The sequence below is a fragment of the Eleginops maclovinus genome, chromosome 2 (assembly GCF_036324505.1).
Source record: "Eleginops maclovinus isolate JMC-PN-2008 ecotype Puerto Natales chromosome 2, JC_Emac_rtc_rv5, whole genome shotgun sequence".
In the NCBI taxonomy this organism is placed as follows: Eukaryota; Metazoa; Chordata; class Actinopteri; order Perciformes; family Eleginopidae; genus Eleginops; species Eleginops maclovinus.
The window spans coordinates 1135217-1152846 of NC_086350.1; the positions used below are offsets into that span (position 1 = coordinate 1135217).

At 45.4% G+C, this 17630-nt stretch overlaps 2 protein-coding genes across 4 annotated transcripts in view; one reads left to right on the forward strand and one right to left on the reverse strand.

Annotated features, from left to right (window-relative positions):
* Nucleotides 1-17630, forward strand: part of immp2l (inner mitochondrial membrane peptidase subunit 2) — an 82584-nt gene that overhangs the window by 54059 nt on the left and 10895 nt on the right. The window lies entirely within an intron of this gene.
* Nucleotides 3839-17401, reverse strand: lrrn3a (leucine rich repeat neuronal 3a). The gene is made up of 2 exons (XM_063898393.1): nt 17196-17401; nt 3839-6668 (listed from the first exon to the last, which is right to left on the reverse strand). Exon 2 carries the CDS (start codon nt 6336-6338, stop codon nt 4257-4259), a length of 2082 nt encoding a protein of 693 aa, XP_063754463.1. The 5' UTR covers nt 6339-6668; nt 17196-17401; the 3' UTR covers nt 3839-4256.

Consider the following 17630-nt stretch of genomic DNA (forward strand, 5'->3'; position numbering starts at 1 on the left):
AATGGTCTGCAGAGGCTAAAATCTTTGTCTTCCCTCCAGAGGGAGTTGCTCTCCCACACACAAGGAGAGGACTCTTTAAAGTAGAGACACTACATACTGATATACACCTGAACATCAGCAGGAGAGGACTCTTTAAAGTAGAGACTACATACTGATATACACCTGAACATCAGCAGGAGAGGACTCTTTAAAGTAGAGACGCTACATACTGATATACAACTGAACATCAGCAGGAGAGGACTCTTTAAAGTAGAGACTCTACATACTGATATACACCTGAACATCAGCAGGAGAGGACTCTTTAAAGTAGAGACTCTACATACTGATATACACCTGAACATCAGCAGGAGAGGACTCTTTAAAGTAGAGACTCTACATACTGATATACACCTGAACATCAGCAGGAGAGGACTCTTTAAAGTAGAGACACCGGAACATCAGCAGGAGAGGACTCAACCTGAAAATACTATTCCATCTCTGAGGGAGGTGCAGAAATGGCCGGGTTAGTCTCCCCTTCTCTCCACATGTTTCCTCCTCCAGCTGCAGAGTAGATCGCTCGTCTTCGGCCGTCCTGTTCGGTGTTAATGAGCAGGTTGTGTTTTTGTGAGTCAATCATGTCTGCAGACCAGCAACGCCCACCTCTGATTGGCTGTCGGCTGAAGGAGGCAGTGATTAAACACAAACGTCCTCAATATGACACAATCTTTATTTCACGTGATGAATGGCGCCGGCGCCGTGGGGATGTTACCGACTTCCTGCGCAACCTATGGGAAATCATCCGCAGAATGAATGACTTCTGTCTACTGGATTCGTCCAACTGGGAGAGACATCTGATCCCAGCACATTTACATTCGGTTGTTTGGATGATTTACAGTCTTTCACAAGTAGTCTGTCGTGTAAATACTGCTGTTATATAAAGAGACACGTGATTCAAATCGGGTCAAATGTGGGGTAATATTAGGTTTTGGGTCATGGTTGAAGGGTTACTGGTGTGCTGGTCCCAGGCTTTGGCTTAGAATGATAAAGCTCCATTGGATGGATTTGCATGTTCAATCATAGGCCCTCCCTTTACAGACGTCCCAGTATGGCGGCACAGGTAATGTCTAACTGATTCCTATGATGAGGTGTGTGATATTTATACCTTGAACCCAACAGGAAGTCCAACAAGCATTGAACTATAACTTGCTCCTTGTACATCATTAACCTGATTAAGCTCAAATTTGATCAGTACCATTTAGACGTGGGTGTGAAGGGAGTGCCCTTTTCCCATTCGGAGAAATAAGCTCTGCATTATCAGTCACCTGTTGACTTCCTGACCCTTCACCTTTAGTTTAAACCCATTTCAATGTATTTTAAGATCCTCTGATTGGTAACCCAGCTGCCTCTTCGTCTGTCCTCAGTCCCTCACATCGCTGTAAAGCCTCCAGAAGAAGCTTATTTAGCACTAGTGTGATTCCTCCGTCTAGCTCGTTTTGGGGTTCAGTGAACTTTGTAATCCTGAGGGGGCGTCCCGTGCTGTTAGCTGTGTTTGTGTGAAGAGATTTAATTTAACCGGCCAGATAGTGTGAAAAACTAGAACCCCCCCCCTTCAGCAGTGAGCCATTACTCACCTGGAGGAGACTTTATTTCCGTTGTTTGGTTGAGTATTGGATCATATTTTTGACAGCAAATGAGGTGCTCCTATTTTTACTCGGGACTGCTCTGAGGATTACACGTCGACGTATGAGTCGCTCGGCGGGAGTGAAGCAGAGTTGAACCCAGCAGCACAGGTGAGGAAATAAAAACCCACTGAAGCGACCCGTCATCGCCTTTATATAATCCTCCCGTTGTCACGCAGCTGCTCGCACAAATACCCACCACCCTCTCCTCAGTGAGAGACGGTCAGGTGTGCCGTGGGAAAATGTCTCATTTCACTTAATTGGTCCCAAAAAAAAACGTTCTAGTTGCTGAAAATGAAACCCAACAGTGCCGTGGTCCGAGGCAAACGTCATCTCATGAAACACGTGTCTCTTCAGAACAGGAACACAGAGTTTTTGAATTAGAAAAAAGAGAAATAGGGAACTTTATGAAAAATATACTATAAATACCTGCTTCATAATGACTATGCTAACTGGTTAACGTCTCCTAGTCAGACAGCTTTCTGTAATACATCAGTAACCGTGCAATATACTGTTTGCTTCCACCTTTGATACTCCACCTGGCTCACATTACTGTACACATGCTGTGTTGCTGGCGCTGGATGTGTATTTCTTTAATAGTTGTGTAACTCCTTATCTTTAATATCTCATGCATGCTTTTATTTGTGGCTCTTTAGTTTGCTTTGATGTTACTTTCCCCTCGAGGGACGTGTGGAATCGAGGTGTTCTGATTCTGAAGAGAGAGCTCTCAAAGCTAAGGAGAATTCTGACATTTTACACAAAACGGGAACTTTTTGAAAAAAAAATGTGAGACTTTTCAGGAAAATCTTGGAATTCTGAGATGGTCTGGAACAAAGACGTTTCTAGATGAGAGTTCAGGTTTTCTTGTTCAGTGTAGAGTTCGTAAAGGTCTGAATATGTGACCAGCAGGTCTTAAAGAGGCCCTGTTCCTCTCTGTGGTGTTCCTCTCCTGTAGATCTGTAAGTGTTAGTGCATGTTAATGGTCTGCAGAGGCTTAAATCCCTGTGTGTTGTTTTCTGAAAAAAGCTGAAATTTCTGACTTTTTTCAAAGAATCTCAAAAGTCAGAATTTTTCAAGGTTTTCAGAATTCTGAGTTTTTACACAAATTCTAGACTTTTTGGAAATGTGTCAGAAATTGTAGAAAAGTCAAAGTTTTGAAATTTTGATAAAAAATGTCTGACTTTTCGGGGAAAAGTAAGAATTCTGAGATGATCTGGAACAAAGACGTTTCTAGATGAGAGTTCAGGTTTTCTTGTTCAGTGTAGAGTTCGTAAAGGTCTGAATATATTTGCTGTGTTAGTCCTTCAGTAACTTTTCCTGGTGGTCGGTGTACGGTGGCTCCAAAAAGAGGGTGAACATCCCTGCTCTGAGGATCCCTCTCGCACAGCATCACCGGCCCTCTGTCCTTTTCGGGACTTAAACTACTTTTTCCTGGTTTCTGTGGTCCATTTGTCACCCCCTCCCCTTCTGGAGGAGCTTCACAAACGAGCCGATAGTTGCTGAGCTGTTCCTGCCTCAGTGGTGGCGGTGTCTCTGCAGGGTCACACCGGGGAGAGGATGGCTCGGGCGCCACGTTCCTGCTGACCTACTCACTACCTGCCTCTAATGGGTCATATCTTAGCTGCTGTGGCGGTGACGAATGGCCGCGCTCTAAAAGGCCTGTCCGCGCCGCTGAAGCCCGCTTGATGTATGACTGAGTCTCGCTGATGAATGCCTCCCATCAGTTTGCGCGTGACGCCGATTCATCACCTCGCTCGGGCCGGTGTTGGGAATCCATATTGGATTTTTTAATGAAAGGGAAAATAATGCAATTCAAAGTCAATGCCGGTGATGTCCTCGCTCTTTACACACACACACACACACACACACACACACACACACACTTTGAGATTGCGTTGCCTTTCCCTAACAGTGTTGGCGGTTCTGCAAGTTTGTCTAAAGCGGACCTCACAGCTCCGCTGCCTTTGATTGGGGTGAGATTTATGAGCCTCATTCATACAAAGAGTGTTTTGCATCTCAAAGTAACCCGTTTGTTTTCCGTGGCATTGCACATGCTTCAAAAGGCGCGTGATGTCATACGGCGCGTCCACATTTAACGAGAACAGAGTGCAGGTATCAGACACCACACAGGTTTAATGAAAAATGTATTTGTTCATAAAACTGTTTACATGATACTCGGATTAATTGTACATTAGACTAACAAGGTTGTTTTTTTTTCTTCTGCCGTTATAAACTACCTTTGCTTGTTGGCACCGTTTAATGAAACACAGCAAAGAAAAAGCAGACATAAAGGCCGTCTGCACACAGCACTTCAGACAGAAAGGTTCCTCTGCTGTGCTTTGCTCTGGTTGCACTGCAGGAAGGACCAGCAGGCGTGTAGATTAAAGTCAAGATATCCGCCGGATCACTCTTCTTATAATGACACAAGTTGGAATACAAAACAGTCTCTGCTTTTCAGCCATTTATGTAAATATGTATGAATTTCCTCCATTGCAAAGTGTCCCATCATAAGTCCTGAAAGAGAGCCTCATCAATGACATTGTCCCGCGTCAATCCCTCTTGGTTATCCCAAAGTGCTTCTACAGACGAGGACGTTTCTTACATGTCCGGTAAGTCTATTACAGTGGCCCTCACTTTGATCCCGGACGCACCGAATTCCAGGAAAGAGGAGGAGGAGGAATGAGTGCTGGGAATCAGCAGCGTTTCATCCGGGTCTGCTATCAGTTTCCTGTAAAACATTTGGCTGTACAGAGACGTATAGATCACGGAGCAAGCCACGGCAACCACGATGAAGAACACGGCACAGGAAGCCATCACCAGAGCGTCCCAGTTCTCCGTCTTCCTCCCCGGGAACGCTGCCTCCTTTGTGGTCACGTTGACACAGTCCCTGCTGTACCCGGGCTGGACCTCAACACAGACCCGGTAAGACGTGGAAGGCTTCAGCTGTCTGATGCGGTACTCTCTGACATCCGCAGGAAGCCTGGCTGTGAACGGCACCGAACCGCTGCTGCTGACGTCGGCTAAAAGGGACCATTTTAGTTGTGATACCAACCCCCCCGTGCTCTCCCAGGAAACCCTGACAGAATGAGACTGGACTGATGCGATATGGACGTGTACCGGTTGATTCGAAGGCTGGGTAATGTATCCGTCCACCGACACCATCACAGACTTGAGGTCTGCCCCGACGAGGTTGTGGGCGATGCAGGTGTACGAGCCGGCTTCCTGCTCCGTGGCACCGTACAGGTCAAAGGTTCCCTCGGGGTGCATGTAGTACTTATCGGACACACTCCCGGGCAGGACCCTGTCACCCGAAGGCGTCACCCAGAAGATCTCAGGCTCCGGTTCTCCAAACGCCCGGCAGTGCAGCGACACGGACCTCCCTTTACCGACTTCCACCCGATCCGGGATGCTCCCCGGAGAGATCAGAGGAAGGCAGATCTCCGTCATCTCCCTGAAATGCACCTGCCGGACGTGCTGGCCTTGGTACTCCGGAGGCTCCGCGCAGAACAGGGAGTCGGGCTCCATGAACCGAACGGTGGTCCGGTTCATGTTGACCCAGCGGATGACGCAGTCGCAGCGGATGGGGTTGCTGTGCAGACTGACCTCCCGCAGGTTCGGCAGGGAGTCCACGGTGCCGTGATGGATCGCGCTCAGAGCGTTGCTGTTCAGCATCAGGGTCTCCAGCCTGGGGAGCTTGTGGAAGGCCCTTGGGTGAATGTAGGACAGCCTGCGATTGTTGGTGGCCTCGATCTTCGTCAGCTCTGGTAGGTTGTTCAGCGCGAAACTGTCGATGGACACGAGCTCGGGCATGCTGTTGATCCCGAGCTCCTTGAGGTGCATCATGTCCATGAAGTCGCCTCTTTGGATCCTCTCGATCGGGTTTTTATTTAAATCCAGAAACTTTAAGTTCTTGACTCTCATCAGTGCCGCTCTGGGGACTCGATTGAGCAGATTGTCAAAGAAAGAGATGCTCTCCAAATTCTCGAGACCAACCAGAGCGTCATCAGGCATTTCAGTCAGATTCATCTTGGCAAGCACCAGGCTGCGGAGGTTCGCCAGGGGTTTGAAGTTCATGTCTGACAGCTGGATGATGGGGTTCTCTCCCAGCATCAATATCTCCAGGTGGGGGAGATGCTGGAACCACCGGCTGTCTACGCTCGTCAGGCGATTGGAGTTGAGATGGAGCCTCAGCAGCCGGCTCAGGCCCTGGAAGGCTCCGGGAGTGATGGAGAAAATCAGGTTGTGGTTGATGTAAAACTCCTGGAGATTGGGCCAGGTGGAGAGGCAGCTGTCAGAAAGCTCCTGAATCCAATTCTCCTCCATGTGGAGCGACAGCAGCCGGGGGAGGGAGCCCAGACAAACATCGCTCACCGAGGAAATGTTATTCTGAGACAAGTCGATTTCCGTGATGTTGGCCAAGTAATCCAAAGTTTTCTCCACGTTAACGATGTTGTTTGTCTGCAGCAGCAGCACCTGTGTTTCTGAGGGGAGTCTCTCCGGCAGCTCAGAGAGGCCCAAGTCATTACAGTCCACCGTGGCAGCCTCGGTGTAAACAGAGCTGGGTGAGAACCAGGGTCGTGTCTCACATCGACACAGTGCCGGGCAATGAGCGGCCCCCGCAGAGGCCAGAAAAAAAGACAGCTCCGCCAGCAAACAAGCCACAAACGCTGTCTCCTTCATCTTGGCCCCTGTGTTCCCTTCAGTCGGTAATTGGCCCTTGCGGAGTCAGCTGTTAGCAATTTTAACTTCACAAATAAAGGCTCATTTGTTCCTGCAGCGAGACAAAGAGTATTTCTGCTGACGCCCCGTCCCCGGAGCTCTTGGCCCGTCGTCTTCCAGTTTCTGGCGAAGGAGAGGCAACCTTTCAGTTTGTGATCTGTCAAGGTCGACGTGTCCTTCAGGGAGCGTCGCTGTGCTGCAGAGGGTTTGAGCGATGCTGTGGCTCCGGACGAATCACTCCGCCTTCCATCATGATTATCCTCCGTCGCTGTCTCCGGTGTCACTTTCCATCTGTGGAGACAGCAGAGAAAAGAGAGCGGTGTAACAGCGTGACTGAGAGCTACATAGGCATGTTGACATTTAGGAATATTGAGACTTATTAAGCCTTTCCAGCCTCATTTGATTTTATGGCTTTCCTCGCACCGTCTGAATCGTAAGGTATGATTTACCTGACCTTTGGTATATTATTCGACAGGTATAAAAAGGCTGAAGGGCGAAAGAACAGCCTGATGTTTTTCACAATAAAAGCGTCCTAGAAAAGGAGCTCTGAAATGATGTTGATTGAAGCCCCCATGTTTTCCCCCGCATTGTAATTACCAGAGCTCCATCCTCTCTCTTGTTCTGTGAACAATGCACCTGTGCACGCTTCACACCACCCACACAACAACAACAACAACAACAACAACAACAGGCAGCTGATGCTCACAACCTCCAGGAGTTTTGCACATCCACCAGAAATATCCGAGCTCGCCGCGGGTTCTCGTCCCGGCTGCTCTTTGCATAATTCATGAGGCGCTGAATGGATGTTGCCGGTACAGGTGACGCTCTGCCATGTCGACGCCACAGATTGACGTCCTGATTAATTTGTGACCTTGAGTGCAGAAGCCACCGCCGGAGTGTACGGCAGTAGATGAAGCTGTTGGGGAAAGTGCGCCGCAGCAGGATGAGCATGAGCTCTGACACTTCATGCATAATGTAAGCGTGTTGGTGCGTGTGTGTGTGTGTGTGTGTGTGTGTGTGTGTGTGTGTGTGTGTGTGTGTGTGTGTGTGTGTGTGTGTGTGTACATGTTTACCAACTGAAAGAGATACTTGCTCACTTTATTCCCCCCATCCTTCTTTCTCAAAGTACCAAATAAACACTCTTTATTGAGTCTAACAAATATTAACACGCACGACTCCCCCGTCTTTTATCCATCTGTGTAAAATACACTTTCGAGCTTTTATGAGGAGTTTCTCTCGAGCAGGGGGGGGGGGGGTCCAAGCTGTGTTCACTGAGGGCCACGTACAGAAACACATACAGAGGTCTGGGCCCCTCACTATAGGAGAGGTATATGGCCTCACAAGTTAAGTTATAAGTTAGTTAAATCAATTAGTCTTGATTACAGCGCTGAGGGTCTACTTTATGTGGTTGGCAGCTCATCCCTTCACACAGGAGCCTCAGATTGCTGATAATTAGGGGAGATATGGAGGGTCTATTTCAAGCTGGTTATGTCAATATGCTTTTTTAGAAACTAAGATTAGTTTGAACATGTTTTAAGGGTTAGGGTTAGGGTCTCATTTCATTCGGTACCCAAGCATAAATGACCAGACTCTTGACTGAAGCGGTAAAGTTTAAATGAAATTGTGAGGCATGACCGTTCTCAACCAGTATAAGAACAGTCTGCAAAGAAGAGTCAAACAGAGCCTGATTATTGAAGTAGTCGAGCTACAGAACGATAGATTTAAATCAAATGACTATGGAAGTCTTTGACATTCCAACACATCAGCTTGACTTTGAGGAACATTATTTGACTATTTTCTGATATTTGACATGATAATTTATGTGAAAGAAGAAGATATTTATTCTCGTCCAACGACACATCTATAATTGACCAATCACAGGTGCGTTACAAAGCGCTGGTCTCTGGTGGTCTGTAACGAGCACTGTCCGACCGCAGGGAGTCCCAGTTGACCAATCAGCATCGAGCATTCAACCAAATATTAATAACTGTTCTAAAGTCAGAGCCTGTTATTACAAATATGGTGGTTCCTCCTTTTATGGAGAAAAGTCCGTGACCCAACTGGATTTATAAATCAGCTTTTTACTCTCCCCATGTGACCTGAAGGGATTAACTCCCCCCCGCTCTGCCCAGATAGATCCTCTGGTTGTTGATGGGAGTGTTTAGTAATGCACCATGGGACCTGCAGAGAGACCGGAGAGCAGGACGGCGAGCCCGAGCGCTTCTTTAAGTGCTGAGTATTAAAAGCTGCCCAAATGTAAAATATGAATGTGTTTCTGCAGCGGAGAGGTGGAGAGGGCGCTGCCTCCTAATGTGGCAGACGTCTCAGAAAGCGGTCCCCCTGCACCATGTTTTATTCAGAGCCCCCGATCCACAGCGCCCGTCACTCTGCACCACAGCTCACATTCAGGCTGTCACTTTCACTGAGGGATTCACAGAGAACACCGGAGATCAGACGACTAACCGAGGACATATAAATACATATCAGGCAAATGAACAGTCCTCCAGACGTTTGCAGTATTCAGATCCTGTACAAGAATTAAAGTGCTTCAACCACACGATAAAAACACCCCATTTAAAGTCAAAGTACTACAACTGTAGTGGTACTCAGCCCTTGGGTTGTCTTCCTATCTACCAAATCTGTGTGAAGGCCACTTTATTCCTACTTCCTACCACAAGTTTTACTCTTCCTTTTAAAAAGTATGGTAAATAGACCTCATTTACACAAAGTCAAACCTCTGATCTGAGATAAAAAGGATAAATGTTGGATTATTTTACTGAATTGACCCCAGATGCTAAGAAATTGAACAACGTGATATTTTCCATACATAAAATAAACCTTTATCCTGACATCCAAACATTTGGGACCCGAGGACAACAGGAAGGTTAAATAACAGGTTCTCATAAATATTTCAAAGCAGAAACACCAAATCTTCACGTCTGAGCAAAAAGGAATGAATGTTCCGTTAACGCCGTCCTGGTTCAAGTTTCCTTAATACGATGTTTAGGGTTTAGTCTGCACCACTTTCAAGTTTTGTGGGAGAACATTTGAATTTATACCTAGAAAATACACCTGTGAAATAAATGTGGTGGAGTGGAAAATACAAGAAGAAGTTTAAAATGAAACTAAATAAAGCAAATGAAGTTTCCACCTCTTGAAGTGCGCGCCGCACCGTGCGGTTCTGTCCCCTAAAGCTAGAGCTGCTCGTCTTGAGAAGCTGCATGGACTAGATTTCCTGTATTCTTTCAATAGAGTTACATAATGACATCACTATGTAACAACCGCGCTCCTATTGGCTAGCGCTCCAACACATAGTACGTGATAGGCTAGGGGGCGGGGCGTTTGAAATATCCCATATTTCCAGCTCAGAGAAGTCGCTCAGTTCCAAACTCGACTGTAATCTCTGCTCATTCCAACATATATATTTATTAAACTCAGCATGACTCACCCCGAGAAGAATAAAGCGAGGGGTGACGTCAAAGCATTTCATCTCTGCACGCACGCACGCACGCACGCACGCACGCACGCACACACACACACACACACACACACACACACAATTATGTACTTCTGCATGAACTCAGGGTGAACATAACCCCCTACAGGAGAAGTAGTTTTGCTCCTTGATATCTGCAGCAGGAGTGACTTCACTTGATATAATATGTTTGCATACATGCAAATATTTAACCCAAACTTAGCGCCGCAATTAAAACTTTTCACCTTAAAACTGTTGAAGAAAATCGTTGTTGCGTGCCTCCACCTTGGACTAAGGAACACAAATTGGAAAATGTCTGCTCTGATTGGTTAGCTCTGTTGTGATTGGTCAACAACTTACAGATGTCCCGCCCCTTAGCCAATCACGTACAATGTGTTGGAGCACTAGCCAATAAGAGTGTTCCAGAAGTAAACACAGGAACGCAGCTGAGAAGTCAGAGGTTAAGATAACTCTATAAAGTGGATAATAAATAATATTGTATTACATGATAATTATACCCTTATAAAGTATATATTGTAAAATACATATCTATACACACTTGCAGGGTTATATATTGTAGTGTAATTAATTCTGAAAATACAAATATTTATAATTTGTATTTCTTCAGTTTTTAAATAAATTCTTATATATTTTTTATTTGTATTTAATTCACTTTTTTGATTAAATTAGAATTTGTATTTACATATTTTTTGTTCGCTTATTTTTCTGATATAGTACCCTCACTGTATTCTCCACACGGCTGTGGTTCCTCATATGAAAACCACTTGGTCATAATCTAATGAAGTGAATAAACATGTCGTCCTGGGACCGGATGAAATCTGGATTTAAACTCCAGCCTGTTGTGAGTCCGTCCTCCATCTGCGCTCTTTGTTTCTGCATCTCTCTGTTTGTCTGGTCTGCTTCTGAGTTAAAGACTTTAGTAGATATTGACAGAAATAATCTGTGTTTACGGTCCATCTGCTCACTGAGGAGCCCCATGTGCTTCAGGTTTGCACGTGTTGTGGTTCAGAGAGGGTCTCCTGCACACCTTGGTTGTGGTTATTTGAGTTATTGTTGCCTTCCATCATCTCTAGTCTGTCTGCTGTCCTCTGACCTCTGGCATCCACAGGTCACCCAGAGACCTGGACCAGTCTGTAAACACCAGAGATGGTTGTGGGTGAAAATCCCAGTAGATCAGCAGTGTCTGAAACACTCTCCTCCCCGTTCTGAGGCTCTGTCTGAACTCCCCTCTGTCTCTTCACCATGTGCCTAAATGCTTTGAGTTGCTGCTCTGTGATTGGCTGACTAGATATAGAATCGGAGGATGAAACCCTCTTTATTGTGACACACATGCACACAGCAGAGCACACACAGTGAAATTGGTCCTCTGCATTTAACCCATCCTAGTGCTAGGAGCAGTGGGCAGCTATCGTGCAGCGCCCGGGGAGCAATGGGGAGGGGGGATTGGAGGTGTCCGGTGCCTTGTTCAAGGGCACCACAGCAGGGCCTAGGAGGTGAACTGGGACCTCTCCAAGTAGCAGTCCACTTTCCATATTTCAAGTCTGTTCGGGGACTTGAACCGGCGATCCTACGATTCCCACTCCAAGCCCCTACTGACTGAGCCCCTGCTGAACTGATATTAGTGCTAACGAACAGTTCAACAGGTGTATCAATTATCGTGGTCAGTGAGTGTATACGGTGTGTTTTAGAGATACTCTTTAGGTATTCATCCTTCATTCATAACTGTATGTTTAACTCGGCTTGCTAACCGGCTAACCAGTGGAGTAAAAAGGCCTCTGAATAGTTTGAAGATGCAGGGATTGGAAATACTCCAGTATCTTGAATTCAGTATGTGATCACATGTACTTAGTTATTGTCAACCAACCCTCTGATTTAGATGAAAGTGAAGTTCTGCCTAAAGGTGAACATTACCTCAGTAGTGAGTGAGGGTAGTGCAGTGAAGTCTGTCAATAAAAGGGGTAAAAAAAACTAGCTATAAACGGTTATTAATTATAAAACGTGACAAGAGGGATTAGCTTTTCCTCTTTGGATCAATACAAACATATTACATGAAATCAATCCATGGAGCACGATCATTAACAGCTGTAGTTAGCAGCAGAAATCACTTCCTGCCTCTCTGATTGATTTCCCTGTGTGTCGTTAGCATGAAACAGGAAAGACAATGTCACTAAAACATGGAGATAAAATCAACGTTTCCTCACTAAATCCTTCCTCAATCCTCCATTGATTTGCCATTAAACCGCTTCCATGTGAGCCCCCCCCCCCCCACACACACACACATACTCACTCCTTGTTAGAATCGCAGCGTTAGCATTCAGACTTAGCCTCCACATCCCACGAGGTGCTCGTTAATCTGCAGCCAAGATAATGTTAATTACATTCACACACACTTACAGAACACACACACAGTTTAACAGCTGGACCTCTCTGTGTGTGTCACTTTATATATGTTAAGATCTTGAGTCACCTGTGTGTTCAGTGTGTTTTATACCCACTCTGACATACGGAGCTTGCTTTTTAGCCACTGTCAGAAATTATACTTTAATTTGAAAGTATTTAGATATACTAATGTTGGGCTATAAAGGAACTACAGCACGGTCACATGACTTCACCTCTCCACCGCTAAGCTAAAGGAGGCTAATGTTGGGCTATAAAGGAACTACAGCACGGTCACATGACTTCACGTCTCCACCGCTAAGCTAAAGGAGGCTAATGTTGGGCTATAAAGGAAGTACAGCACGGTCACATGACTTCACGTCACCACCGCTAAGCTAAAGGAGGCTAATGTTTGGCTATAAAGGAACTACAGCACGGTCACATGACTTCACGTCACCACCGCTAAGCTAAAGGAGGCTAATGTTGGGCTATAAAAGAACTACAGCACGGTCACATGACTTCACGTCACCACCGCTAAGCTAAAGGAGGCTAATGTTGGGCTATAAAGGAACTACAGCACGGTCACATTTTGAGTCTAAATGTCTTTATGTGAGTCAGACTGGAAACCAAGTTGTTTTTTTGCTGATGTTTGATTATTGCAGGAGGATTTAGGTGATTCTGTTATCGTGTTTCTTCTGCAGTGTCTCTATTTCTGCCTCTAGCCTTTGAAACATTCAACAAAAGCATCAGTCTGGCTTTGAATTGAATTTTAGAGTCTAAAGAAATTAAAATCAAACAGCAGAATATTTAAAAAGAGCTCTTAAAACGGATTAAAGTGGATTAACACTGCAAGTGTTGTTGAGTGTTATCCATCATATTGATGTTGAGATAAAGTCACACCATGCAGAGAAACTGTTTATAGTTTGGGTCTAAATCCATTTCTGAGCACTCATAATAATATCAAACCAAGCATTAATCATAATGTATGTGACAAAGGTTTTCCTATCAACGTTTATTACACAGTGTTTTTCAAGAAATGTTCCCTCAAGCATCCAATGAAGAAACAGAGGAAATATTGCTGAGTAGCGTCTCTACTTTAAAGAGTCCTCTCCTGCTGATGTTCAGGTGTCTCTACTTTAAAGAGTCCTCTCCTGCTGATGTTCAGGTGTATATCAGTATGTAGTGTCTCTACTTTAAAGAGTCCTCTCCTGCTGATGTTCAGGTGTCTCTACTTTAAAGAGTCCTCTCCTGCTGATGTTCAGGTGTATATCAGTATGTAGTGTCTCTACTTTAAAGAGTCCTCTCCTGCTGATGTTCAGGTGTCTCTACTTTAAAGAGTCCTCTCCTGCTGATGTTCAGGTGTATATCAGTATGTAGTGTCTCTACTTTAAAGAGTCCTCTCCTGCTGATGTTCAGGTGTCTCTACTTTAAAGAGTCCTCTCCTGCTGATGTTCAGGTGTATATCAGTATGTAGAGTCTCTACTTTAAAGAGTCCTCTCCTGCTGATGTTCAGGTGTATATCAGTATGTAGAGTCTCTACTTTAAAGAGTCCTCTCCTGCTGATGTTCAGGTGTATATCAGTATGTAGAGTCTCTACTTTAAAGAGTCCTCTCCTGCTGATGTTCAGGTGTATATCAGTATGTAGAGTCTCTACTTTAAAGAGTCCTCTCCTGCTGATGTTCAGGTGTATATCAGTATGTAGAGTCTCTACTTTAAAGAGTCCTCTCCTGCTGATGTTCAGGTGTATATCAGTATGTAGAGTCTCTACTTTAAAGAGTCCTCTCCTGCTGATGTTCAGGTGTATATCAGTATGTAGAGTCTCTACTTTAAAGAGTCCTCTCCTGCTGATGTTCAGGTGTATATCAGTATGTAGAGTCTCTACTTTAAAGAGTCCTCTCCTGCTGATGTTCAGGTGTATATCAGTATGTAGAGTCTCTACTTTAAAGAGTCCTCTCCTGCTGATGTTCAGGTGTATATCAGTATGTAGTGTCTCTACTTTAAAGAGTCCTCTCCTGCTGATGTTCAGGTGTATATCAGTGTGTAGAGTCTCTACTTTAAAGAGTCCTCTCCTGCTGATGTTCAGGTGTATATCAGTATGTAGTGTCTCTACTTTAAAGAGTCCTCTCTGCTGATGTTCAGGTGTATATCAGTATGTAGAGTCTCTACTTTAAAGAGTCCTCTCCTGCTGATGTTCAGGTGTATATCAGTATGTAGAGTCTCTACTTTAAAGAGTCCTCTCCTGCTGATGTTCAGGTGTATATCAGTATGTAGCGTCTCTACTTTAAAGAGTCCTCTCCTGCTGATGTTCAGGTGTATGTCAGTATGTAGCGTCTCTACTTTAAAGAGTCCTCTCCTGCTGATGTTCAGGTGTATATCAGTATGTAGTGTCTCTACTTTAAAGAGTCCTCTCCTGCTGATGTTCAGGTGTATGTCAGTATGTAGCGTCTCTACTTTAAAGAGTCCTCTCCTGCTGATGTTCAGGTGTATGTCAGTATGTAGCGTCTCTACTTTAAAGAGTCCTCTCCTGCTGATGTTCAGGTGTATATCAGTATGTAGCGTCTCTACTTTAAAAGTCCTCTCATGTCAGCAGATTATCAGAGGACTGCTTCGTGCTGTTGGGTTAAATCTGTAACATGCAGTGAAGTAGAAAAGATCGAGTTGCTAAATTTAAAATTACTCAACTAAAGTGCAGGGACCACAAAATGTGTACTTGTGAGGGTACTTGTGAGAGTACTTGTGAGAGTACTTGCTAGTGTACTTGTGAGTGTACTTGTTAGTGTACTTGTTAGTGTACTCGGGGTACGGTATGATCCATGTTATTCCTGATGCGTCTGTGCTTACCGTCGTGTAAGGAGATCAATTAAAAACCCAGAATACATTTGTCTCAGGCTGTGCATATCATCAGCATAACTGACAGGTTAATGAAGTCACAGCTACACAATCCAAAGAACGAGATGAAGATGTGAACGTACATCACTAAATGACCCAGGAGGAGGTTCAGGTTAAGCCTGAGCCGGCCCTAACCATAAGCTCCATCACCGGGGAGAGTCTTCAGCCTGCTCTCAAAAGGGGACGGTTTCTGCAGCCCGAACACTAACTGGGCGCTTGTTGCACAGAAGAGGAGCTTCATAGCTGAACGCTCTAAAGAGAGACTCTAGGAACCACTAACAACCCTGCTGCATTCTGGGAACTGTAGTTTAGAGGGAGCCAGTTCAGAGCAGCTAATACAGGAGTTAACTGAACTGCTCTTGTTGCAGCATTTTGGATCAGACCAAGGAGAGTTTCTGGTACTCCCTGATGATTAGGAAGCACATTAATCCAGCCTTGGTTTAACACATGCATGGACTAGTTTTGCAGTCGGATATACCAGATGTTTGCATTGTTAGGGGGATAAAAGAAGGCAGTCCTTGAGATGTGTTTTATGTGGAGTTAAAGGATGAATCCGGATGAAGGATAGCGACAAAACTCCTGACGGTTCTCGCTGCAGGCCAAGTGAACGCCATCCAGAGTGTTTTGTAGTACAATAACTTCAGTTTAACATAAAATACTTGAGGTTTCACAATGCTCTGTGACTTTCAAAGAACAGAAAGACTTGAAGCCAGCAGGAGACTAACAAAGCCACGATTAGAAACAACAAACTTTGTTCTACTCATAAAGCAACACACCTTTTGTTTTAAGGACAGGCGCTAACATGGTGAAGCATTATCAGCTCTGCGTGAGTTACTGAGTATAGAGAGGTAATTAATTAGCTCTGTGGGTCGCGATGGGAGTGACGTCTCTCTGGAGAACTGTGTGGTGTTGGTTTTAATAGAGAAACTAATGAAAGGTTCAAAAGCAAGTTTGTCTTTTGTTTTATTTAATGAAATTATAAAGAAAGTCAAAACACAATTGAAATCGATCTCAAATTGTAGGAACAGAGCCACAAGTGGATAACCTTCTGAACCCCGAACAGTCCCACCAATCTGTGTAGAAGAAAGGAAACAGCCAACCAATCGTACCCATGCATTCTCTAACCTTTCCCACCATTAAACCCTCCAGTCCTTATCCAGTTACAAATCGAACTTGCTATAAACGGTCTACAAATCGATCCTTTCTTTGTTTCAATCTCATCAAACTGGAAATACAAGTTAACAGAGTGTTAGGCGCTCAGATCATGTGATGATGTGACTCGCTGAGAGGACAAGCTGCATGTTGTTGTGAGGAGGAGAGACGCTCCCTCCCCTCTTACTTGACCCCCGTTTAGCCGGGGTGGGATTTCAATATTAGAGACGCGTTTAGTGCACTGCTGTTAATTATGAGCGAAGGGGGGAGCGAGGGAGGGGGGGAGGTTCTGGTAAATTAGGCAGGCGGTGGTGTCGCCCTGCAGCCAATCCTGTGACCTGCACATCTAAACCGACTGGTGTTGGCTCGTCTCCGTCTGCCTGCAACCTGAAGCTCGCACGCTGTCACCTCGTTAGCGCTTCCTGAGGGAACACGTAGCATGATAATGTGATTGAAACCTTTGTCGCATGTCCCTGAGTTTTATGAAACACACACACACACACACACACACACACACACACACACACACACACACACACACACACACACAACCGGGGGAAAACATACTGCTTCATCAGGTCTGCCTTTCTCTGACTCCAGGGGATGAACCTGTGGAGTGACGCTGACGAGACTCAAACACCTCTCCAACTAAATATTTGAGAATAAAAATACCCGAGCTAGCGGAGCTACATGTCCTGATCAGACCATTACCAAAAACATCCTCTCAGCCAGCACTGCTTTCTTATTCCTCTCAGCTGTCAGAACCGCAGGCTGAGCCGACACAGCTCAAGGACTACCGCAGTCCTCCTAACACACACACACACACACACACACACACACACACACACACACACACACACACACACACACACACACACAAAGTCAGACAGCCATGAAACACTCACCAGTAGAATCCATCACGTCCCATGCAGCAGATATTCAGCAGGTATTCCTGGCATGGCTGCAGCAACACAAAGTGTGTGTGTGTGTGTGTGTGTGTGTGTGTGTGTGTTTGAGTGTGTGTTTAGTTTAAGGCGTGCAGCGCTGCATGTTAACATCCAGCAGCAGATATTTTCCTGTTTTCCTCGAGTATCTCCAAGCACCGACGTCTCCTCTCTCTGCCTCTGAACAGCGACAGAAAGAAGGGGGAGGCAGAGAGACACCGGTGAAGAGAGAGAGACAGGGGGAGAGAGAGAGAGGATTAGAGTGAAGGAGGGAGGGAGGGAGGGAGAGAGAGAGAGAGAGAATTAAAAGTAGAGGAGGGAGAGACACTGAGAGTGAATGATAGGTTGTGTTTGTCGTTCCTCCATCCTGCCTTTCCTCCGCTGTTGGAGAGGAGA